General features: G+C 43.0%; 1 protein-coding gene across 1 annotated transcript in view; it reads right to left on the reverse strand.

Annotated features, from left to right (window-relative positions):
• Window positions 1–3,751: 3,751 nt before the first annotated feature.
• Window positions 3,752–26,036, reverse strand: part of LOC148532081 (spexin prohormone 2-like) — a 59,902-nt gene continuing 37,617 nt past the window's right edge. The window contains exons 5-6 of the mRNA XM_088468443.1: window positions 21,799–21,893; window positions 3,752–3,966 (exon numbers count right to left, since the gene is read on the reverse strand). Of these exons, the coding sequence (XP_088324569.1) occupies window positions 3,943–3,966; window positions 21,799–21,893 (119 nt within the window). The 3' untranslated portion in view covers window positions 3,752–3,942. The remainder of the gene's footprint in view (window positions 3,967–21,798; window positions 21,894–26,036) is intronic.

Consider the following 26,036-nt stretch of genomic DNA (forward strand, 5'->3'; position numbering starts at 1 on the left):
TAGACCATTTACTCTTTATTGTCGTAATAGTTCATTTATCTAAGGAAATTATACACTAATCACATAGGATGCACCAACTATAATATTAAACTGATTCTAAAAGCTAATTTGGCTATATAATTTAAAGACACTGTTTTAAAAAACAAACAAAAAAAAACCATTAACACTTCCATAAAGAAAATAAGGGGTAGCCACTGGTTACCTGAAGCTGGATGCCAGGCCATTCATAATGCTGCTTATTTCATGACATTATATTGCACTACATTATACACTGTACTGTACAAAGCTTTACAATAGAAATGTGTCCTATAGATCTCTATTGTGAGCCATATATACACTCATTCCACCAGTGCTTCAGGTAGCAGGAGGCCTTGTGTCAGGGAAATCACTCTATTTGCTGTATGGAGTGCTCTTTGTCTTATGCTACAAGTGATATTTCTTAGTTTAATTCTAATTCATTCATTGCAGCATGGTTTGTTTCAAGAGCAAATTGTTCCTTATTTTGCTGTATTCCTAGCTCTGCATAAGCCCCAGATTGAAACAGAAAGAGAGCAGATTTAAACAGAAAACAAATATTTGTTTTAATATGTAAGATTTGCTGTGCATTGATACACACACACCAGGTGGATGCAAGGGCCAATACTAATGATGACGGCTGCGGATGGAAAATCAGTGGGCGGAGCGATTCATACGCATGAAGATGATCATACTTGCATAGACTGACGGATACACATATTAGCATATGGTAGTAAATTTGGCAGCCGCGGACATTCGCATATGCCGGTACATTACGACCGAATCAAGCCCATAGTGATCATTTTTCTGGAGTGTCTCCAGTTTTGAAATGCATAATGAATGACGTTGTCATCCCGCTGAATGAATGACGCGGGATTTCAGGTGTTTCCCAGGACCCACAATTAAATACAAAAATTAGCGCAATCCAATAATGGTATAAATATATATGAGATCAATAAGGTGGCAGATGAAAATGAATAATAAAACAATTTATTGTCTAAAATAAATATAGCATGTATAAAAATGGTAATATAATGGATAAAGAGTCCCAACAGGTGTTGAATAAATAAAGTTCAATAAAACCATATGTTGTATGGTATGCACATACTTCGGATAGTTATTATAGTAGCACACTGCAATGCTGTTATGTTATAACCTAACCTGCAGGTAGGTAGATGCCGCAGGTAGGTAGAGCTTTGCCTCTGACGAAGCGTTTTGACACAGGGAAACGCGTTAGGCTTTTCATTTATTGCACCTAGAATTCGGATTGATCCAACACAACATGCTTTGAAGCATCATTTACATCATCAAGCAGTCCGCTTGTCCTAACATCCAGCTGTAAGACCACAGGATATATTTGGACCCCATACAGGATCGCACCAAGTTGCACATATTTTCCATGCTATTAAGGGGATACCACCTGTACCAAGGCTACAGCAACTAACTGGACACCATTTGCGGCATCTACCTACCTGCAGGTTAGGTTATAACATAACAGCATTTCAGTGTGCTACTTAAATAACTATCCAAAGTATGTGCATACCATACAACATATGGTTTTATTGAACTATATTTATTCAACACTTGTTGGGACTCTTTATCCATTGTATTGCCATTTTTATACATATGAATAGCTCGATATATATGTGATTTTACATGCTAAATTTATTTTAGACAATAAATTGTTTTATTATTCATTTTCTTCTGCCACCTTATTGATCTCATTTATATTATATTTATACCATTATTGGATTGCGCTAATTTTTGTATTTAATTGTTTGTCTTACTCTTCAGATGACCTCTGATTTTTATTAGCTGCATCCTTTCAGATTTATATTTTCATATCACATCCACACGGTACTGACAGCGCAGCCTTCATTCTCATTCGTTTCCCAGGACCCCACTGCATGTCATCTGGCAGACTGAATGACATGGTACAGTATTTCAGGTGTTCACCAGTACCCCACTGCATGTCATCCTCCTGATTGAACAATGTGGTATTTCAGATGTTCACCAGGACCCCGCTGCATTTCATACCGTTCAATGAATGAAAAGTGCTTTCCAAGTGCTAGACAGGGCTACAATATATAAGCAAAGTAAATGGATTTGTGCCCATTCCACTTCTCTCAGTATACAGTATTAACCTTACTGTATATACACTGAAGTGCCAAAAGTCATAGGATAGCAATATGTAACGGTAATGGTAGATGCCACTATACTGTGATGTCTTGGAAATGGCCAGAGCTTCATCAGTTGTAATCTGACATCTCATGTGTCAGTTTGAACACCAGCTAGGCTGTTCATGGCAAGGTGACGTGAATTATTGGAGTTCGAACAGGGCATGATAGTGGATGCCCGACAGATGGGGCCTGAAATACTTCATGAAAGACTTTGCCACCCACCATGGACAGTGCAGAATTGTCCGTGGTAACAGACAAGCGACACTGGCTCAAATCATATCCTCATTTAATGCAGGAGGTACCAGACGCATATCCAGTAGGTTAGTGCAGTGTTCTTTAGCTTTCATGGGATATGGGAGCAGAAGACCCACCAGAGTACCCGTGTTAACACTATGGCACCAGACATAGCGCCTCACCTGGGTTTGTGACGTTGTTAGTTGGACCCTGGAGGACAGGCAACATGTGGCGTGGTTTGATGAGTCATGGTTCCAGTTGTTTTTCGGGCTGATGGTAGGGTTTGGTTGTAGCGCAGACCCCATAAGGCCATGGAGCCCAGTTGTCAATAAGGCACCGTGCTGGCTGGTGGTGTTTCCATAATGGTGTGGGGTTGTTGACGTGGCATGGGTTGGGTATGCTGGTATGCATTGACCAGTAACCGCTACGTTGCATTGCTTGATGACCATTTACAGCCCTTCATGGATTTCATGTACCCTCACAATGATTGAATATTCCAGTAGGATAATGCACCGTGTCATCAGTCCCAAGTTGTCCAGAATTAGTTCAAGGAGCATTCTGGAGAGTTCCAACAAATGGTGCGGTCACCACGTTTGCCCGATGAACATTTATGGGACATGGTGGAGAGGTCCATTTACACCCAAAATCCTGTACCTACAACTATCAGAGAGCTGTGGGAAGCTATCCAGATGGCATGGGTCAATGTCTCTCTAGAGGTCTTCCATGCACTTGGGGAATCAATGCCACATAAAGTTGCTGCACTTTGCCTGGCTGATGGGGTTCTACACAATGCTAGGCACCTATCCCATGACTTTTGGCACTTCAGTATAGAGGCAAAATAATGCTATATACAACTATATGAAATTATGTTCAGTTTAATATGATACAAAGCGGATACATTATTGATGAGCTGCAAAACATTTATCGCCAATAAACATGTAAATCAAACAATTTTGCAGCCATCATATATTTTAAAAGTAGTAGCTATGTGTATTTTGTATACAATTGAAGCTGCATATATTCCAGAAGTATATTTTCCAGCTCCACCCCTTCTGTACTATATAATACTTGGATGACCTGATTGAAAATATTCAATTCATCTAAAAAACTGATCTATATTTAAGTGTCCAGAGTTTGCTATACATTTCCGGTCAGCAAGTGTGCACTTTACAATAAATTAATAATAATTTTGCCTTTTTACTAATGTAGGTTATCAGCGCAGGACATGTTTTCTCTTTATATATCATACATAATAGAAGACTGCAGCTTCAGCTGAATCACCATGTTTTAGCAATCAGACCACCAAAATGCACAATGGTAATACGTATATTCTACTGAACGACCATTTTCTAATCACATCCTAAATACACTAAAAAAATGGGAACTTTATCAGGGAATGTTATATATCACACAGTCTGTTAAAATTGCTGTACATGTACAGTGATCAAATGATAAATATGTGTCAGATTCCTATTTTTTTAGAGAGATACACGTTTTTTCTTTTAGCAGGCTTTCAGAGGTATATAGCTTTTGTAACCTAAGGGGGGAAAAGAAAATAACACAATTATTACGTAATACTTTACACATGTGACATAATACATACAATTAAATGTAGTGTATATTCTGTAACTGTCTAGTCACCTGCTGTCCACGGTACTGGATGGGTACAGTAGCAGCAGTGCCTGTGTGCTGTAACCACTTTCTTTGTTGAACCGATCGCTTGAAACATAATATGTTTTATATATATGGAAGAAGCATAAATTGTATGTAAAATCTGTTTGATAGCTGGAGCCTAAATTTAAAGGAATTACAGTTTGAAAAGTAGGATTAGGCCTATTATTATTTCTTAAAAAAACAACGGTGTTCTCAGTGTTGGATTGAGGCATGTCAGGGCCCACCAGGGAAATGCACTGGCAAGGGCCCCTTGGGTGTGACCAGTCATTGGGTAGGTGTGTTCATCAACTAGAGGGGCGTGGCCATCCCACAAAGGACATAGGGCCTAATTCAGAGCCGCTCACTAGATGCGTTCGCTCACACGATGTGTATGCAAATTGTGTAGGCAGTGCTGCCGCACGGCAATGCATTAGCACGTCCAGTATTTCTTAGACAGCGATCACATAGTGTATGCAGACACCCACCAGCCTGTTTTAAGACGCCCACTTGTGCTCGTCATGTCCAGGAAGTATATGCAACCATCGGTACATCGGATGCTATCGCAGCGCTTGAGGTTGACCATAAACGGCTTCCCCTGTCACTCACTCTGCTGGACTGTCTTTGCGCAGCGAGCGAATGAATTGTGAACTTTCGCTAAGGTATGCGCACAATCCTTACACACTGCATACCATCGGCAGCAGCGAGAGTATGCATCATAGCGAGCGGGTCTGAATGAGCTCCATAGTTTTATAATAATCTTTGCACCCTTTGGTCTATTAATAATATTACCCCCTTTAGTAGAATAGTAATTGTACTGAGACTGACAGAGAGTAAAAATAAGAGATGAAGGGGAAAAATAACTGAGGGGCAGATGAGACAGAGAGGGACAGGGAAGTGACAGGAGGGAAGCAGCATGACGGAGAAGGGGTATATAGAGAAACAGAAAGTGGGGAATAGAAATAGACAAATGGTGCATACACACTAGACGATATGCTCCCTGAGCGATATCGTCTAGTGTGTCCCCGGCAGGCTGTGCTCAATGTCGTTCATGACATTGAGCACAGCCGCTGAACGATATCATTAGCTATATCGTTCAGCGCCGGGCTCTCTCACCCATTCCCTGACATGCAGCAACCTGACGAGGTCGTCAGGTTGGCCTGCATGTCAGCGCGATGAACGATGATGACGAACGACCCGCGGGAACGCGCGTCGTCGTCATCGTTCATCTTTTTTGTGTTAAAAATGGACAATAAAGTGGACGACTGAACGATAACGATATCGTTATCGTTCAGTCGTCCACTTTAATCGCCCAGTGTGTACGCACCAAAAGTGGAAGAAAAAGGTGAGGAGTGTCAGGCAGAGTAATGGGGAAGATCTAGCATGGAAAGAGAGAGTAAGATGGGGAGGGAAACAAAACTCAGGCAAAGCGGGGGACAGCTGCTAGTATATTTAGAAAAATATAAAATAGCACTCTTATATGCACATTGTGTTCTGTAACTGAGGGGCGGTGTAAGAGAGAAGGGGTCTGTGTGCAGCCTCCGTGTGGACCCCTTCTCTCCGGCAGCGCAGTAGATGCTGGCCTTGTACCAGAGTCCATTGTGAATGCGTAGGTCTTTAGCCTTCTCTACTGCGCATATCTCCGGGAAAATGGCCCATCATTCCATGTTTTCTGGTGACTTGTCTGCAGCGCCAGTCGACATGGGCCTCCAGAGAGACAAGTATAATTATATATTTGGTGTTGGGCCCCCTGGACCCATGACTCATGTGCACCGCCCGCCCTGCATACATTAGAGATATGCCAAGGCTGTAACTACCATAACACATCCATCTGTCACTTCAGAAGCACCAAACAAATGCAATGAGCCAACTGCATTAAACTTGTCATAATTACAAAGCAATGGGAAAACTTCAGCCCCTGCAGTGCACCAATAGCAGCACTATTATAATATAATTTTATATGACCACCTTTATTAAAATAATTGGTCCCCATATTCCTGTAGTGTAGTGATCCCAAACCCATCCCCCATCCTCTTGAACCACCTGCACTATTTTACTTACCTTAGGGCATCTCTCGCTTGGCTCCTCATGATTGTAGCTTGTCTCTTCCTGGCTTCTTCTCTGACAGCTCCTCCCAGCAGGTGCCACGCTGTGTCTCCTCTCCTGTATCATTCATGCTGGATTATGATCTGACCACGCTGTGCCCACACGCAGGCATCATCCTGATCCACCTAGCTAGCCTGCTTGATGCTCCAGACTCCCCAGCCCCCCCACTGCGTGCACTGATGGCGCGTGACATCACAGACTCCGGCACCGCTGATTTATGAAAATGAAATGAGTGGTGCTGCACTGGCACAGTCAGTGCAGAGAGACTGCCGCCCGCCGCACACACTCACCCGCCCGACCCCACACAGTTACAATTTAGCAGCCGGTGACCAGTACTAGGCCATGCCCTCCAGCAATAAAGGGCGTGGCTATGAAGTAACGAGTTTTAACTGAGTTTTCTTTTGCAAGTAGTGGCATTAATGACAATGGCATTGACACAAACAGAACATGTTGAGATTGTCTTGATATCAGGCAAATGAAGCACACATGCTATTGCAAATTATTTCAACCAACGTCACCCAAATAGGCCACCCATTACTCACAGTGCAGTTGCCAAACTCCTTGCCAAACTTAAAGAAACTGGATCAGTTGTAGATAAACAAAATAGTGGATGACTAAAATCTGTTACAGATGAAGCCACAACAACTGCTGTGCTGGCATCATTTTCAAAGACCCCACAACTTAGCACTCGTCGTTCTTCTCGTGAATGTTGGGTTAGTTATACAGCCATTTCGAAAATTTTGTCTACACATAAATGGCACCACTACAAGATTCAGATGTTGCAACACCTGGCTGAGGATGACCCAGGCCGTCGGGTGGAGTTTGCACACTGGGTAACATAGCAACTGAACTCTCATTTTCCACACCAGGTATTGTTTGTGATGAGGCAAATTTCTTCGTCAATTGTGATTTAAACAAACAGAGCCACAGGGAATGTTCACAGATGAACCCTCACTGGATGGATGCCTGTAGGGTTGTAGCCTTGGCAAAACAGTTGGTATTGTGTGGTTTGTAGTGTTACCCGTATTGTGAGACCATTCTTCATTGATGGAACATTAACAGCAGCACTTTACAAGAGGTTGTTAGATGAAGAGATTTTTCCCTCATATCCTAATTTCTTCCAGCAAGATGGTTCCCCATCTCATTATAGACTCATTGTCAGGGAATATCTTGATGTGAAGTTTCCCCAAAAGTGGATTGGTAGTAGTGGTCCAGTCTAGTGGCCACAAAGATCCATAGATTTAAATCTGTTAGATTTCTTTCTGGTAGGTAATCTGAAGCAACGTGTTTATGCTGAGAAGATACAAGATCGTTATCATCTGCAACAACAAATTGTTGATGCTTGTTCTCGGATTCAGCCTTCACAATTAAAACATTAGCGTTGCATCCAAGATGGCCGCCTACTGGTGACATACTCTAAAACCTTTCCTCCCACTGCCATATCATATGTGTAGACATTGGATTAATATTTCCTTTTTACAGGGGTGTTTCCACACTTATGGACCACCCTGTATATATACTGTATATACATTTTATTAACACAGCCTGTATATTTTTATGGTAACAGTGCTTATATATATATATATATATATATATATATATGACACCTCTTCCCATCACACTTCACACTCAAATATATAACAGCTTCTAGACTGGAACCTTCTATTGTCATGCTTTGTCCTACAATACTGTACAATATATGAGTGTTTCAGCTTGCCATTTTATGATTAGTATTTTGACAATCAATAATTACATCTCTAACATTGTGTTTCAGTTGTGGAGAATAGTTCAAGTCTAATGCCATCTAATGTTCACTTTGAGAGACATTTGTAAGGATTGAGGGCCTGATTCAGACCCACTCGCTAGATGCAGCCGCTCGCTCCCAGCGTATGGAAATTCAGCAAGTGACGTCAAGGCAGGTGATCGCACGGCAAGGCATAATCACGCCCACTATGTCTTGGCGAGCGATCACTTTGTGTTTATAGATGTTCACCAGCCTGTCTTTAGCCACCCACTAGCGAACTTCATCTCCCGGAAGTGTATACAACCATCAGTACATCGGGTTCCATCGCATCTGAACGCAGCGCAAGCGGTTAACTGTACCCTACCGCAAGCATTGCGAACACTTCAGTGTATAATTCAACCTGTTAACGTGTACTATGATGCTGCCTGTTAATTATGCAAGCCTCTGGCACGGCGTTGAAACACTCAGGCACGCCTGTGTTCGCACCTCCACTCCCCCGTTACTACTGGCCTGCCCCTGTTACCACCCACAAACGGCCTCTCCTGTCACTCATTTGCTGGAACAAAGGAATGGGACCAGACTGCTGGAACACAAGAATGGGACCGGATTGCTTGTACACCGGAATGGGACCGGATTGCTTGAACCCCGGAATGGGACCGGATTACAGGAAAACCGGAATGCGACCGGATTGCTGGAGCTAGTAGTATTTCAAGATGGTATTAGTGCTTGGAGGGCAATGATTAGAATCTGCAGGCGCTCACTGGAAAGCACACAGCTAGGCTGTGGACAACAGTGCACTGGCAACTGTTGTGTGCAGGAAAAATCCTTACCCCTGGGAGAGCAGGGATTGGCTGCAGGCATCATGTGACAACAAACTGGTCTTCTGTTGGTGGACGGACAGTCACCTGACACAGACTGTCATGTCTGCACCCAGCAGTCGGATCTGGAGGGAATACTAGTGTATGGGGACAGCAGGCCATTCCGCAAACAGAAGGCAAGTAGGAGATATCTGTGATATCTCCTGCTTCACCTTCTTAATGAATGGCCTGAATACATCATTTTAACAATTGCAGGTGAAAATGTGCTTTTTCACCTGCTTTTGTCAAAATTAAGTGATGATGAATAGGCCCTCAGAGAGTAAATTATCACTGAAATGTGATGCTTTGAAGTAATTTCTTATTTCTATTGTCATTTTTAGGAAAGAGACCTATTTATCATTTAATATTTGCGGCATATCTACAGCAGTCTCTCCATTTCTGACAGCATCGATTTCTACCGGGGCTGCAAAGCTGTCAGATTTACCAAGCTGAAGATGGCGTTAGCCTATGGGCTACATTACACAAAATTTACCAGGAGAGGGTTCTTCCGGGGGTAGCACACCGGCGTCCCGATATGGTAGTGAAGTGACTGCTAATACGATCACTTCACTACTAACACACCACAGGGATGGCCTCCTTCCGGAGTCCCTGTCCCTGCATGTGTTTGTTGATACATTTGGCCAAAGCTTCATTTCATATTGTCACGAAGATAAGAAATAACAATTATCGGGTCTGAAATACGATAATTGATAATTGCCCCATAATAGGGTGATGCATCATTAAACAGATTTTCTTGTACTGTGTGTACATCACTAATCGCATGTCACTTTTCACTTTCAAATAGGTATATCATAGGGCCTATTTATCAATGATTATTTGAGGGACATCCACTGAAAGCATCTGTTTTTGGGGAGTGACCGCAAATAATAAGTATCCCCTGCAGTCCCTCATTTTTTACTGTAAAAGCACCATAGAAACCTAAAGGGGCTGCTTTTTGGCAAATTTTATATTTCAGTGGTTCTAAACTACAGTCCTCAAATACCATCTACAGGCCATGTTTTGTGGATCTCTTCAATCATGCAGAAGTGCGGTTAATCTATGTTGCTGGGTCAGTAATTATCCCACCTGCTTCCACGCACAAAAATCCTCAAAACTCGATCTGTTTGGAAAGACTTGAGGGATGAGGTTGGTAATCCCTGCTATACGTATTACAATATATACAGTAGGTTGGGAATCCCTGCTATACGTATTACAATATATACAGTAGGTTCGGAATCCCTGCTATATGTATTACAATATATACAGTAGATTGGGAATTCCTGCTATATGTATTACAATATATACAGTAGGTTGGGAATCCCTGCTATATGTATTACAATATATACAGTAGGTTGGGAATCCCTGCTATATGTATTACAATATATACAGTAGGTTGGGAATCCCTGCTATACGTATTACAATATATACAGTAGGTTGGGAATCCCTGCTATATGTATTACAATATATACAGTAGGTTGGGAATCCCTGCTATACGTATTACAATATATACAGAAGGTTGGGAATCCCTGCTATACGTATTACAATATATACAGTAGGTTGGGAATCCCCGCTATATGTATTACAATATAGACAGAAGTTTGTGAATCCCTGCTATACATATTACAATATATACAGTAGGTTGGGAATCCCCGCTATATGTATTACAATATATACAGTAGGTTGGGAATCCCTGCTATATGTATTACAATATATACAGTAGGTTGGGAATCCCTGCTATACATATTACAATATATACAGTAGGTTGGGAATCCCTGCTATACGTATTACAATATATACAGTAGGTTGGGAATCCATGCTATACGTATTACAATATATACAGTAGGTTGGGAATCCCCGCTATATGTATTACAATATAGACAGAAGTTTGTGAATCCCTGCTATATGTATTACTATATATACAGAAGGTTGGGAATCCCTGCTATACGTGTTACAATATATACAGAAGGTTGGGAATCCCTGCTATACGTATTACAATATATACAGTAGGTTGGGAATCCCTGCTATATGTATTACAATATATACAGTAGGTTGGGAATCCCTGCTATACGTATTACAATATATACAGTAGGTTGGGAATCCATGCTATACGTATTACAATATATACAGTAGGTTGGGAATCCCCGCTATATGTATTACAATATAGACAGAAGTTTGTGAATCCCTGCTATATGTATTACTATATATACAGAAGGTTGGGAATCCCTGCTATACGTGTTACAATATATACAGAAGGTTGGGAATCCCTGCTATATGTATTACAATATATACAGTAGGTTGGAAATCCCTGCTATATGTATTACTATATATACAGTAGGTTGGAAATCCCTGCTATATGTATTACTATATATACAGTAGGTTGGGAATTCCTGCTATACGTATAGTATTATATAGAAGCACTTCACTCTCAGCACCTAGCTGGCTAATGACTTCACTCACTTTGTAATAGAATTAGTTCAGCAACTTGCTTTTCTATTCTGATAATTCAAATCCATTGTAATGTGGTCAGATTTTATAGATACAGTGCAAAATGTATTACGGTTATACTGTATATCATGCAGTGTTTTATATCCCTACCACAGAAATAAATACAATTTGTCAGAAGCCACTGTCAAAGTCAAATAATTGGATATGATCCCTTACAATTATTATCTGACGATATAGTCGTCTATGGTCGGATGACGTGTTACAAGGATACTACTTTGTGTCGCGCAATCCATTGCGCACAAATGCGAATCCATCACACACATACACTGACGCACATAACTCACACACATATATGTATATATAATATATATATATATACATACACATAGACGATCGTATGTATAGTCACATACGTACACGTAGACGCTCATATGCGTATTCACATACATACTTACGTACATTTTCTATTTCAATATACAGGCGCACATATGCGAACGCATACATATAAAAGGGTTCCCACACATTATAGTTAATAACCAGAGTTATTAAAGGGTTTGTTAGCTAATAATAATTATGATGTAATTAGAGATGAGCTAATAGGGGATCCGAGTCCACCCGAACCCTGTTCGGGTGTTCCCCGCCTGACTCAGATCCCCGTTCGGGGCCGAACGGCAGCCTCCTGATGTCGGATTCTTGTGGTCTGCCCTACACAGAAACAAACACACAGGCGGCAGCTGTGTGTTTGTAATAGCAGCCAATGAGAGTCAGGCAGACTCATTGGCTGCTCCACGAAGGGAGCCGGTTGGAGCTCACTCATGAGCTCTGTCTTCCAGTTCCCCCCGCTGCGGGTGATGGGAGAGACGTCATGAGTGATGTCTCTCCCATATTGCAGAGAGGAGCGGACGGCTGCGGTCACAAGCAGGAGCGGGGATTCAGGTACGTTTTTCTTTTCTGTGTAAAGCGGCGCTACTGGGGGCAAACGACAAGGGGCACAACTACTGGAGGCACTTATTCTAATGGGGGCACACTACAAGGGGCATAACTACTGGGGGCACTTATTTTAATGGGGGCATACTACAAGGGGCACAACTACTGGGGGCACTTATTCTAATGGGGGCATACTACAAGCTACTTTGCGTCGCGCAATCCAATGTGCACAAATGCGAATCCATCACACACTTACACTGGCGCACGTAACTCACACATATATATACGCATACACATAGACGATCGTATGTATAGTCACATACGTACACGTAGACGCTCATATGCGTATTCACATACCTACCTACGCACATTTTCTATTTCAATATACAGACGCACATATGCGAACGCATACATATAAAAGGGTTCCCATACATTATAGTTAATAACCATAGTTATTAAAGGGTTTGTTAGCTAATAATAATTATGATATAAGATGTACTTAAACGAGATCTAAGGTTTAGAATACAGTGGACATTAAATGTTTGGTTTCATACTAAATCCCTGTTTATTTGCAGACATCCGTATCTATCTGCAAAGAAGTCGCATCATGCGTCCGCTAGTTATGGATGATAGGGAGTTATTGGATAGAAATGTTATAACTTGTATGCAGTGTTGTAGCCAGTTTTAACCAGTTGTTCGGCGGGAAGCTACACAATGTGACCGTTTGAGGACTGAGCCATACCCATGATGACACCGTATGAACTGACCAATAACCAGATTATCCAGAAGCAAGCACCAATGGAAAGCTGTTAATTAGTCCCTTTGTTAACTCAGAAACCTGTAAGGTATATAGGCTGTGTCCCGATCCTAGTGTAAGGACATCTTCTGTGCGACGACAGACTTCTGGATTGATGACTGTATACTGGGACCAGTACGCAAGCGTATGTATCGGCTGTACTATTTCCATTGCTTTTTACTCTAATTGTTAAATCTTAGATCGTGTTACTTCTCTACATAAATAACTTTTTGTGCTTTGGAACCACACGATTGGACTGGAAAGCAATTCTTTCTTAAGCGACTTGCAGTGCTAAATAGCGACGGCTAGGAATCAATAGATGGGGGCTTGTGCTCGAGGTCACGATACCGGAAATTACGCAAAGCGACCAGATCTCGGTTCCTCAACAAAGGGTGGATGACGCGTCACATACGGGCAAGAATGCAATGTGTTTAAAACCTGTTTTGAACTCTGTGTTGTGAAACCGAATATCCGTTTTTGTGTGATCTAAGGAGCGATGATTAGAATCCAGGGACAAGAGAGAAAAGTCTGTTTCTTTTATTGTCACTTTTGCGCTGCAATAGGCGATTCGCAAATAGCGTATGCATCTTCCCTGTATTACTGCCACATGTTTAAACAATCGTTTTGATAGATAGTCTTGAATCACTTGTTAAAACCTCTGAATAGGTATTGCCACAAGGGGAAGTATTTTTCTGGCTAGAAAACAAAGGTATATGAATGTGAACGTATGCTTGTGATATGAAAAGGATAACGAAAAACGGAGAAGGATTTTGCTTTTTGAACTGTTGAAAATAGACAGGGTGAAGGTGTCCAAGAGGCGGGTAGGACAGCCGTAGCAGTATACATAGCAGGTATAACTAGGCGAGAAACCGGAGGGTGTTTTTTGGTCGACTTCCAATTGTGATCGCAATGTCCATTGATAGGTTAGCATCTCTGTGCAGTGCGATCTGACCGCATGGTTGTGTGAACCATGATTGTGAATTGGTTGTGGTGGAGGTAATCACTGGCAAGGGTAAGTGTTATTGGAATACTTAAATTCTACCAGTGGAGAGTAACTCAAAGTAGGAAGCAGCGGACAAAGCTTGTTTTAATTTGTTCAGAAAGCAGGAGTATAGTATAGGCTAGATTCTGTTTCCTCATTGTGCAAAACTGACAAAACGCGCTTAGCGGTCGGCTGTGCACAGTGGGTGGAAGTGAGTGGACGCAGCTTGTTTAATTCATCCACCGGTCGAAATCTCTAGCGAAAGTAGCCAAAGCGTTGTCCCAGATGGGTGCTAAGCAGTCGCTAGGGATGGTCGATGAGGTGCTTCTTATGAATGGGCCGACCGGTTTGGCAAGGTATATAATGAAAGAGAAGTACGGCGTGTACGCAACAGTGTACTGCGACATATGGGTCAAGATGACCAAAGGATGTATGAAACCCTTTCCCAAAGTTGGCAGTTTTGATTCGGAGGTACTAAGTAATGTTAGAGATAACATATGTAGTCAAATCTTTGAAGAAAAGAGTAAAGTATAATGATTGTTAAAAGTTGTGGCAGCACGAGGGGAACACGTGGCAAGGTGGTGTGTGCATCTCGCAAAACAGCGTACTCACACCGCTAGGCAGCGTGCACACGCCGCAAAGTAGCGCGTTCAATGCGCAAAGTAGCGTACACACATGGCACAGTAGAACGCTGCAAAACAGCGTACTCATGCCGCAAAGTAGCACGTCACCAGGTAGCGTACCCACGCTGCAAGGTAGCGTCATTGCGCATAAAGAAGAGGGCGCCTGCACACCTCCGCCGCCCTATGAGGCCACAGGTGGTAATGCAGCCGATACCAAAAATAAAAAAATCGTAACAAGTAATTTATATCCTGTTTTAAGTCTCCTCAAGGAGAATCTTATTGTAGAAGATGATGAACCCATTGTAATTTCAGCCATTTCCCAAGCTGTTAATTTGCTAGATGTTCCACAGAGACAAGGAAAGGCAGCGATCCAACCAGCAGGGACAGCAGCTGAAATTGGTGAGACTAGCGTAGAGCGTAGTAGGAGAGGGAACATTCTTAGTACCGAAACAGTAAGTCCAGCAATTCCTGAACATAGTGATGTGGTAAGTATGCATCCTGTCCATACAATAGCAGTCCCCAATGGGAAACCGGACAAAGATGGTATAGTTCCTATAAGGAATGCAGCAATGCATTGTCCATGGACGAGAACAGAATTACATTAAATTATTTCAGACTTCCCAGACCCTAGGAAAGAGTTAGCCAAATGCCAGAAATTTGTTAAAGATCTAGGTAATGCTCATGAGCCAACTAATAAAGATTGGTGAGTGGTGTTAAGGGCTGTCTTCCTTCCAATACTGATGTACAAAAGTTTATTAAGGATTGTGTATTGGAGGAGGATGAATCCTTAATGGATGAGGATAACCAGGTAAATATAACGCAAATAAATACACAGTTGGCTATATATTTCCCAGTGGTAGTGAAATGGAGTAAAATTTTCACTATCAAGCAAAAGGATAGTGAATCTGTAGCAGATTATTTTGCCAGAGCGCTGCTAGCAATAACCCAGTACACAGGGATAGCAGAAATAAAGGATGATTTACACCACAGGGAGGTAGCTGTTACGGTACTAATGGATGGTCTCAAAGATAATCTTAAAACCAGGGTGCAAACCTCTCTACCTAACTGGAGAGGAATTACTGTAGATGCACTTAGAAAATCGGCCATAGAACATGACAAGAACATTTGCAGGAAGAAAGAGGCACAGAGTTAGAAGTTAATGGCAGTGAGCATTCAGGCTCTAGAGGGATCATACATACAGCCACAACCTTACAACACATACCAGCAACGAAGTTATACAGTAAGGTGATTTAACTGTAATAAAGAAGGACACATGAAGAGGGACTGTAAATCGAGAAATTGGGGGCCACCTAAGAAGGGAACACCTAGATACACTCAGAGAGGGCACTCACCAGATTCAGGAAATTTCCAACAGTTACCCGCTCACATAGTGACAGCAAACTCTCTGCTGGAAAGTGATAGTCAGTGCGAGGGGTCATATCATACCTGTAATCTACAGCCAGTCAGGTTAACTGAGAATACTAGGGAAGAACCTACAATTACAGTTGATATATCTGGTACTAAACATACTTTTCTTGTAGATACAGGGGTGACCAGATCCGTGATAAATTCTCCATTTAAGTTACAGGTTACCAACAAAACCATAGCAGCAATGAGAGTAACAGGGAGGGTACAGCATTACCCTCTAACCAGATCTGCAGAAGTTACTATCGGGCCGCTGCAAACCAAGCATTCTTTTCTCCTGGCAGCGGCGGTTCCTACTAATCTGCTGGGAAGGGATTTGCTACTAATCTGCTGGGAAGGGATCAAGACCATCGCGACCAGTGGCTTGCGACGAGACCCTTGTGGTAGGGTCTCGTGGCCGCAAGCTCCAGAGAGCTTCTGGCTCTAATAGAGCTGGAAGCTCTCCCACTGACTTCACTGGTTCGCTTGGGAACACCTCAGTTTGTGAAGCCACCCCCCGGCCACGCCTACCAAACGGGGCTAGCTGTCAACCACCATCGACAGCTCGCCCCCTTTGGTGCGAGACCCGGAGCGACGGAGCACTCGTCGCTAGCCGGGTCTCGCATGCGCACGACGGAGTCGGCTCCATCGTGCGCATGCCCAGTGGGCAAACATCGACCCGGTTGCGAGCGCTCAGCACTTGTGACCGTGTCTGAATCAGGCCCAAAGTCCATCTCAGGTAAAAGAAATGTTAATGGACAAAGGATGGACAGGACACTGGAGTGATGGCAAATGTAGCTCCTGTAATGGTTAACTTGAAGAGTGGTAGGCAAGCTCCAAAAATCCCTCAGTACGCATTATAGCCAGAGGTGGAGCTAGGGGTGTATCCCATAATTGAGAGGTTACTGCAACAAGGGATTTTAATTCGTACAGCTAGTCCAGCCAATAGTGCCATTTTTCCAGTGAAGAAGGCTGGGGGAGGGGCCATAGATCAGTACAGGATTTTAGGGGGGTTAACAAAGTTGTTGAAAGCCAATTCCCCATAGTGCCCAATCCAGCTGTCATCCTCATGCAGATTCCACCGTCTGCAACCCACTTCACTGTTATTGATCTATGTTCTGCTTTCTTCTCTGTTCCTCTTCACCCTGATTGTCAATATCTATTTGCATTCTCCTACAGAGGGGTACAATATACATAGACACAATTGCCCCAGGGTTTCATAGATAGCCCGAGTATCTTCTCTCAGGCCTTACATGACTGTTTGCAATCTTTTCAACCAAGCGAAGGGTCTGTCCTCATCCAATATGTAAATGATTTGTTGTTGTGCTCTGATTCATTTGTCATGTTTAAATGATACTAAACCTTTGTTGCTTCATCTCTCACAAACAGGGCACAAGGTTGCAAAGGACAAATTACAGCCATGCCAGACTAAGGTTAAATACTTGGGACACCCAGGGGCTGACACTTGACAACATACAGAATTCAGGCCATACAGACCATGACACTGCCGCAAAACTAGCAGCAAATCCGTACCTTCTTGGGCATGTGTGGATACTGCAGGACGTGGATCCCAGGTTTTTCTATTTTGGCATTACCATTGCAGGACTTAGTTTAATCCTCAAAACCTCGACCGTGTCACACACACACTGAGGAGACAGAGCAGGCTTTCCTTAACCTTAAGGATAGTCTGACAAGAGCCTTGGGAATACCAGATTATGAAAAACCTTTTGAGTTATATTGTACGGAAGCTGATGGCTGTGCAGCAGGTGTCCTCACACAGAAACATGGTGATGCTAGCAGACCTGTAGCATACTACAATGCACAATTGGACACTGTGGCAAGATCACTCCCAACGTGTTTAAGAAGTGTAGCTGCAACTGCTCTTCTGGTAAATAAGAGCAAGGATGTAGTATTAGGGCATGATGCAACTGTCTATACACTGCATGCAGTATCTGCTTTGTTAAATTCTGCCCAAACCAGACAGTCTCGTCAGCAAGATTCACGAAATGGGAACTAGCTCTAATGGCACCTGCAAATATTACCATTAAAAGGTGCAATATGTTAAATCCAGCAACGTACTTACCATATGTGCCTCGAGATGCACAAAGGGTGGAGGAAGGTGAGTCTCTGATTGAAGGTGAGTTTTGCATGTATACTGACACACATGATTGTATGGAATATTTGAATCAGACCTTTACTGCAAGACCAGACATACGTGACACAACATTAGAAGATGTAGATTTGACGTTTTACATGGATGGGAGTTGTCATAGGCAGATTAGACACAGGAGAATTAAGCACAGGTTATGCTGTTGTAAATGACGAGGATGTTGTAGAAGCTGAATCACTTGGTCCACCTCACTCAGCCCAGGTGGCTAAACTGGTGGCATTAAGGAGAGCGTGTGACTTGGCAGATGGTAAATCAGCTAATATATACACTGACTCTAGGTACGCCTTCAGGGTAGTACATGATTTTGGTGCTCTTTGGCGTCGTAGGAATTTTATGACAGCAGCAGGCCCACCAGTGGCAAATTCACATCACATAAAAGGACTTCTGACAGCAATACAGCTACCAAAGGCAGTAGCTGTCATCAAATGCAAAGCCCACACATGTGAAGAAGACCCGGTGTCAATGGGCAATAACAGAGCAGATGAAGCTGCCAAATGGGCAGCAGGGTTACGCATACACATAACAACTAAAAAAGTGATGGTCTTCCAGACAATAGACACACAGAAATTAATTGAAATGCAAGATTTGTGTTAACTACAGGAAAAGGCAGTCTGGAGATCAAAGGGATGTGGTCGGGAGTCCTCTGGACTCTGGAGAGATGGACAAGGCAGGCCTGTTGCTCCCAAGGCTTGGCAGAGGCAGCGCATGGTCTGACTCACCTGGGAAAAGAAGGTATGTGCAAGTTGGACCGAGCATATTGGTGTGCACCAGGCTTTTCTTCTCTAGCTGGAAAGAGAGAAATGTCCTGTCTGACTTGTTTGAGGAAAAAACATCTCTCCCATAATGCAGAGAGGAGCGGACGGCTGCGGTCACAAGCAGGAGCGGGGATTCAGGTAAGTTTTTATTTTTGTTCTGTGTAAGGCGGCGCTACTGGGGGCATACTACAAGGGGCACAACTAGTGGGGGCACACTACAAGGGGCATAACTACTAGGGCACTTATTCTAATGGGGGCATACTACAACGGGCACAACTACTGGGGGCACTTATTCTAATGGGGGCATACTACAAGGGGCACAACTACGGGGGGCACTTATTCTAATAGGGGCATACTACAAGGGGCTCAACTACTGGGGGCACTTATTCTAAAGGGGGCATACTACAAGAGGCATAACTACAAGGGGCACAACTACTGGGGGCACTTATTCTAATGGGGGCATACTACAAGGGGCATAACTAATGGGGGCACAACTACTGGGGGCACTTGTAATGGTGGCATTCTACTAGGGGCACTTGTAATGGGGGCATACTACTATGGGCATACTACTGGGGGCATACTACTAGGGGCATACTACTGGGGACACTACTACTGGGGGCATACTACTAGGGACACTACTACTGGGGGCATACAACTATGGGCACTACTAATGGGGACATACTACTGAGGGGCACTGCATAGGGGGCACTACTACTGAGGGCATTGTGTAAGGGACACCACTGCTGTGGGCATTGTATAAGGGGCATTACTACTCTGGGCTTTGTGTATAAGGGTCACTAATGTGGACATTGTGTAAAAGGGGCACTACTGTGGGCATTGTGTAAAAGGGGCACTACTGTGTTGTAACATAAATAAGAGACACTACTTTATGGTGTAATATGAATCAGGGGCACTATGTGCAGTGTAATGTGAATAAGATTGTGAACTGTGACTCCTTGGGCCGTAGCCCACTGTGTATTCAAGTACTGTGACTCTGCTGGCCGTACCCCACTGGGTGGGTGGGAGGGCCCAAGGACCATTCCATCTTACACTACCTTTCATCTCTGCCACTGCTGTGTGGCAATGTGTCATAGATGTGCTTTAAACTGTGGTGTCTGTGCCACTGCTCTGTCACTTGGTAACTAGTCAGCTCACTGCAACCTTTGGCCAATAATGGTGAAAACTATAATTTAAACTGTGAGGTGGTCTAAATTGACTGTAAATGACTGGAAATTAATGTTATTGAGGTTAATAGTACTCTAGGAAGAAAAAAAAGCCCAATTTATGTGACTTTAGCTTTTTTTTTGTACATTTTTGTAAAAAAAATCCAAATCCAAAGCCAGTTACCGCAGTTTGGCAAATCCAAATTCAAAGCCGGACGATGAATTAGAACGAAATCCCAAATCCGGCAAAAATGGTCCGGCGCACATCCCTAGATGTAATATGTACTTAAACAAGATCTAAGGTTTAGAATACAGTGGACATGTCATGTTTGGTATCATACTAAATCCCCGTTTATTTGCAGACATCCGTACCTATCGGCAAAGAAGTCGCATCATGCGTCCGCTAGTTATGGATGATAGGGAGTTATTGGATAGAAATGTTATAACTTGTATGCAGTGTGGTAGCCAGTTTTAACCAGTTGTTCGGTGGGAAGCTACACAATGTAACCGTTTGAGGACTGAGCCATACCCATGATGACACCGTATGAACTGACCAATGACCAGATTATCCAGAAGCAAGCACGAATGGAAAGCTGTTAATTAGTCCCTTTGTTAACTCAGAAACCTGTAAGGTATATAAGCTGTGTCCCGATCCCAGTGTAAGGACATCTTCTATGCGACCACAGACTTCTGGATTCATGACTGTATACTGAGACCAGTGCGCAAGCGTATGTATCGGCTGTACTATTTCCATTGCTTTTTACTCTAATTGTTAAATCTTAGATCGTGTTACTTCTCTACATAAATAACTTTTTGTGCTTTGGAACCACACGATTGGACTGGAAAGCAATTCTTTCTTAAGCGACTTGCAGCGCTAAATAGCAACCGCTAGGGATCAATACCAATTAGCCTGCCAGTATATTTTGTAGTGTGGATGGAAGATAGATTATCCAGGTAAAACCTGTGCAGACATGTAAAAACATAAAAATTCCACACATATAGTGCCCTGTTAGAATTGAACCCATGGCCGCAGATTTGTGAGCCAGTCATGATAATAACCACTGTGCTACCTTGCCGTTGCCGCCACACGTTTGTTAAAACGGATCACATGGACAGACAAAATCTGCCCATGTGTCTAACCTTATTTCCTATACCATATCAAGCTCCGCAAGTGCCTTAAATAACACATCACCATTATATAATAATAATAATAATAATAATAATAATAATACAGATTGAGTCTCCCATATCCAAAATGCTTAGGTCCAGGGGTATTTTGGATATCGGAATATTCCATATTTTGGAATATTTGCATAAAATAATGAAATATTTTGGGAATGGGACCCCAATATACACACAGAATGCATTTATGTTTTATATACACCTTATACACACAGCCTGAAGGTAATTTTATACAATATTTTTTATCATTTTGTGCATTAAAAAAAGTGTGTGTACATACATGAAATTCATTTATGTTTCATATACACCTTATACAGACAGCCTGAAGGTTATTTTATACAATATTTTTAATAATTTGTGCTTTAAACAAAGTTTGTGTACATTGAACCATCAGAAAGCAAAGGTTTCACTTTCTCAGTCGTGCTAAAAATATTCCGTATTTCGGAATATTCCGTATTTCGGAATATTTGGATATGGGAGACTCAACCTGTAATAATAATCCATCCAACAATATAAGATTACCTACATTGAAGACATACCAATGCTAGTTTAGGAATAGTTTTACCTTATCTATGACTCCCATTGGGGTTTCCCTCTTGAATCCTAAATACCACAGAAGCCTTGTGTACTTGTTTCCAGTCCCATAAACAAAGAGACACCCTTTAAAAATAAGTAAAATTAAGGTTACTGTCTACTTAGCTTAATGCAGAAATATCACAATTACTGAAGTAAAATATAATTTTGTAAAACAATAATCTACACAAAATGTTCTATTGTCTTTGTTAGAAGTCAAATATCAAGTTATATAGCACAATCACATGGCAAGTACTGTGACCAATCATCACTGCTGTTGTTTCCTAAGTGATTCACCAGTTGGGTGCAGATAATGTCTTCCCTGAGAGGCAAACACTAGAAAGTTGTCTTATGGTATGACTCTATCCCAGAGGTAGTAACTACCTACCCTCCAACATGACCCATTCCATTAGGTACAAAATGCTCTGCTCCTGGACTTCCCACCTAATTAATGATTGCAGTCACCTGTGTTGAACTAGGTAATAGATGAGAAAGGTGTTTCACCACAAGTGGCTACAATCATACATTAAGAGTGAAGTCCAGGAGCAGAGCATTTTGTACCTAATGGAACGGGTCATGTTGGAGGGTCTGTAACTAGTAACCCACGAGATGTAGTTATGAGACCGGCGGCTGCAAGGCATTACATACCATTCCGTATCCCACAGCCTTGTCCTAATAATCATGTTTATACCTCTCATATTAAGCTACAGAAGTGTGCATAAAACCTACTACAGGTACATGATCTTCCTAACATTCCTGATCATCTATTCGGGGCATTTTTAGTTAAAACATTGGCTTAATTATTGCAAATCACTAGCTTCTAACTAAAATTACTAGGCCGCAAACTTTTTTTACCACAAGAACCAACTGTTGGTGCTATTGACTCTTTCATGGGTATGTGAAGTCAAATATACTGTAGAGTCAAGTGATTGATCTAATTTCAGGAGGGAAGAAAGCTCATATTTATTGCTGTGCCAAAACTTTGGGTTTATTTTACATGTTTATCATGTATAAAGTAGGTAACATTTCTTTGCACTGCAGACTAGTAATAAATGTAAATAAATATATAAAATGTGGGAAGAGGAATGGGTACGAAATGCCGGCGGCATGGTTCAAATCCCAACAGCGGCTGCCCGACAGGATGAAGATCCCGACAGAGGCAGGTAAGTACCCTAACCTCCCCTGTCCCCCCTAACCCTCCCGTAGTGGTGCCTAACCCTAACCTCCCCCCCTAGTGCCTAACCCTAACCCCCCCCACTGCTCCCTAAACCTAACCCTCCCGGGGGGATGCCTAACCCTAACTTTCCCTGGGGTTGCCTAGCCCTATCCCTTCCCCCTAGGGGTGCCTAATACTAGCCTCCCCCTAAAAAAAAAAACACTATCCCGTTAACTGTCCTAAACCTAACTCCAAAAACACCCCCCCCCCCTGCAGCTAAGAGGATGCGTGGCCCGTACTTACCTTGTTTAGATTCCAGCATCGGGATTATGATAGGCATCACTGTTTTGACGCCTATCATGTATCCTTTGCCAGCATTCAGCATTCGGGATTGTGACATATACTGTAACTACATCCCTTGATTATGATCTGATCTTCGTTTCCATATTGTAGATAGATTGTATTTATCTAGGTTACCTACAATTCAAAACTGTTACCTTTCCATGCTATTATTACAAAAATGAATCCAACAATCGATGGAAATATTTTATAAACCTTTTGTTTGTGTAACTAGCACCTCTTTTGACTTCAACCTAGTCTTTCTTGTATCTTGAGCTATTGGGCAGATCAGCCTAGAGGAGTTTCTCCGCTTTACAATTTACAGAGAGACTTAATTGAAAACATGCCTAAACTCACCCGAGATTGCAATCTCGACCAAACTCGAATCTTACTAAATTTACCCCGTAGAGAGAGGTAGAAGTGTGGTTGAGGGCTTTGTAGGAAAGGGAGTGTGTTTGTATATGAAGTTAGAGATGCAGAGAGAGGTAGAAGAGTGATTGAGGGCTTTGTAGGGAAGAGAGTGCGTTTGTATATGAGGTTAGAGATGTAGAGAGAGGTAGAAGAGTGGTTGAGGGCTTTGTAGGGAAGGGAGTGTGTTTGTATATGAGGTTAGAGATGTAGAGAGAGGTAGAAGAGTGGTTGAGGGCTTTGTAGGGAAGGGAGTGTGGGCCTGATTCAGAGCCGGACGCTATTTGCGCCCGCTCGTTCAGACAAAGGGGCCGGATATTTTAATAGAGCGCTCGTTCTTTGCGGTCTGTTGACGCCTCTATGTCTGAGCGAGCGAACAAAATATGCGCTCGCTATTTTGTAAAGACGCCCCCTGGCCGTTCGCATCATATGTCATCTCCGCTATTTATTAGAGTAATCGAGTACATCGAAAGGCGTCTGAACTGCTCGCAGTGCTTGTGGTTGGATTTTCCTACCGCAATCATGCGAACAGTTCAGGCTACGAGACAACCAAGTGACGTGGCCGATGACGCTGCTTTGTTAATTATGCACACCCTTAAAACGCCCGTTTTGACCGTTTGGCACGCCTGCGTTCGGATCTCCACTACCAGTTTTCAAGCACCTTCCCCTGCTACCACCCACAAACGCCTCATCCTGTCACTCAAATTAACAGGCACTCGCTATTTTGCAAACACACTATTTCTGGCCGCACTGACTGGTTGGCTCATGCGCATTACGACCCATACGCATGCGCAGATGTGCGAACATCGCTCGGAGCGAACGAGTGGCCACTTACGAGCGGCTCTGAATCAGGCCCTGTGTTTGTATATGAGGTTAGAGATGTAGAGAGAGATAGAAGAGTGGTTGAGGGCTTTGTAGGGAAGGGAGTGTGTTTGTATATGAGGTTAGCGATGTAGAAGAGTGGTTGAGGGCTTTGTAGGGAAGGGAGTGTGTCTGTATATGAGGTTAGAGATGTAGAGAGATAGAAGAGTGGTTGAGGGCTTTGTAGAGAAGGGAGTGTGTTTGTATATGAGGTCAGAGATGTAGAGAGAGGTAGCAGAGTGGTTGAGGTCTTTGTAGGGAAGGGAGTGTGTCTGTATATGAGGTTAGAGATGTAGAGAGAGATAGAAGAGTGGGTGAGGGCTTTGTAGGAAAGGGAGTGTGTTTGTATATGAGGTTAGCGATGTAGAAGAGTGGTTGAGGGCTTTGTAGGGAAGGGAGTGTGTTTGTCTATGAGGTCAGAGATGTAGAGAGAGGTAGCAGAGTGGTTGAGGGCTTTGTAGGGAAGGGAGTGCATTTGTATATGAGGTTAGCGATGTAGAGAGAGGTAGAAGAGTGGTTGAGGGATTTGTAGGGAAGGGAGTGTGTTTGTATATGAGGTCAGAGATGTAGAGAGAGGTAGAAGAGTGGTTGAGGGATTTGTAGGGAAGGGAGTGTGTTTCTATATGAGGTCAGAGATGTAGAGAGCAGTAGAAGAGTGGTTGAGGGATTAATAGGGAAGGGAGTGTGTTTGTATATGAAGTTAGAAATGTAGATAGAGGTAGAATAGTGGTTGAAGGCTTTGTAGGAAAGGGAGTGTGTTTGTATATGAGGTTAGAGATGTAGAGAGAGGTAGCAGAGTGGTTGAGGGATTAGTAGGGAAGGCAGTGTGTTTGTATATGAGGTCAGAGATGTAGAGAGAGGTAGAAGAGTGGTTGAGGGCTTTGTAGGGAAGGGAGTGTGGGCCTGATTCAGAGCCGGACGCTATTTGCGCCCGCTCGTTCAGACAAAGGGACCGGATATTTTAATAGAGCGCTCGCTCTTTGCAGTCTGTTGACGCCTCTATGTCTGAGCGGCCGAACAAAATATGCGCTCGCTATTTTGTAAAGACGCCCCCTGGCCGTTCGCATCATACGTCATCTCCGCTATTTATTAGAGTAATCGAGTACATCGAAAGGCGTCTGAACTGCTCGCAGTGCTTGTGGTTGGATTTTCCTACCGCAATCATGCGAACAGTTCAGGCTACGAGACAACCAAGTGACGTGGCCGATGACGCTGCTTTGTTAATTATGCACACCCTTAAAACGCCCGTTTTGACCGTTTGGCACACCTACGTTCGGATCTCCACTACCAGTTTTCAAGCACCTTCCCCTGCTACCACCCACAAACGCCTCATCCTGTCACTCAAATTAGCACGCACTCGCTATTTTGCAAACACACTATTTCTGGCCGCACTGACTGGTTGGCGCATGCGCATTACGACCCATACGCATGCGCAGATGTCCGAACATCGCTCGGAGCGAACGAGC

This window comes from Taudactylus pleione, unplaced genomic scaffold (genome assembly GCF_031769625.1).
Source record: "Taudactylus pleione unplaced genomic scaffold, aTauple2 ptg000085l, whole genome shotgun sequence".
Classification (NCBI taxonomy): domain Eukaryota; kingdom Metazoa; phylum Chordata; class Amphibia; order Anura; family Myobatrachidae; genus Taudactylus; species Taudactylus pleione.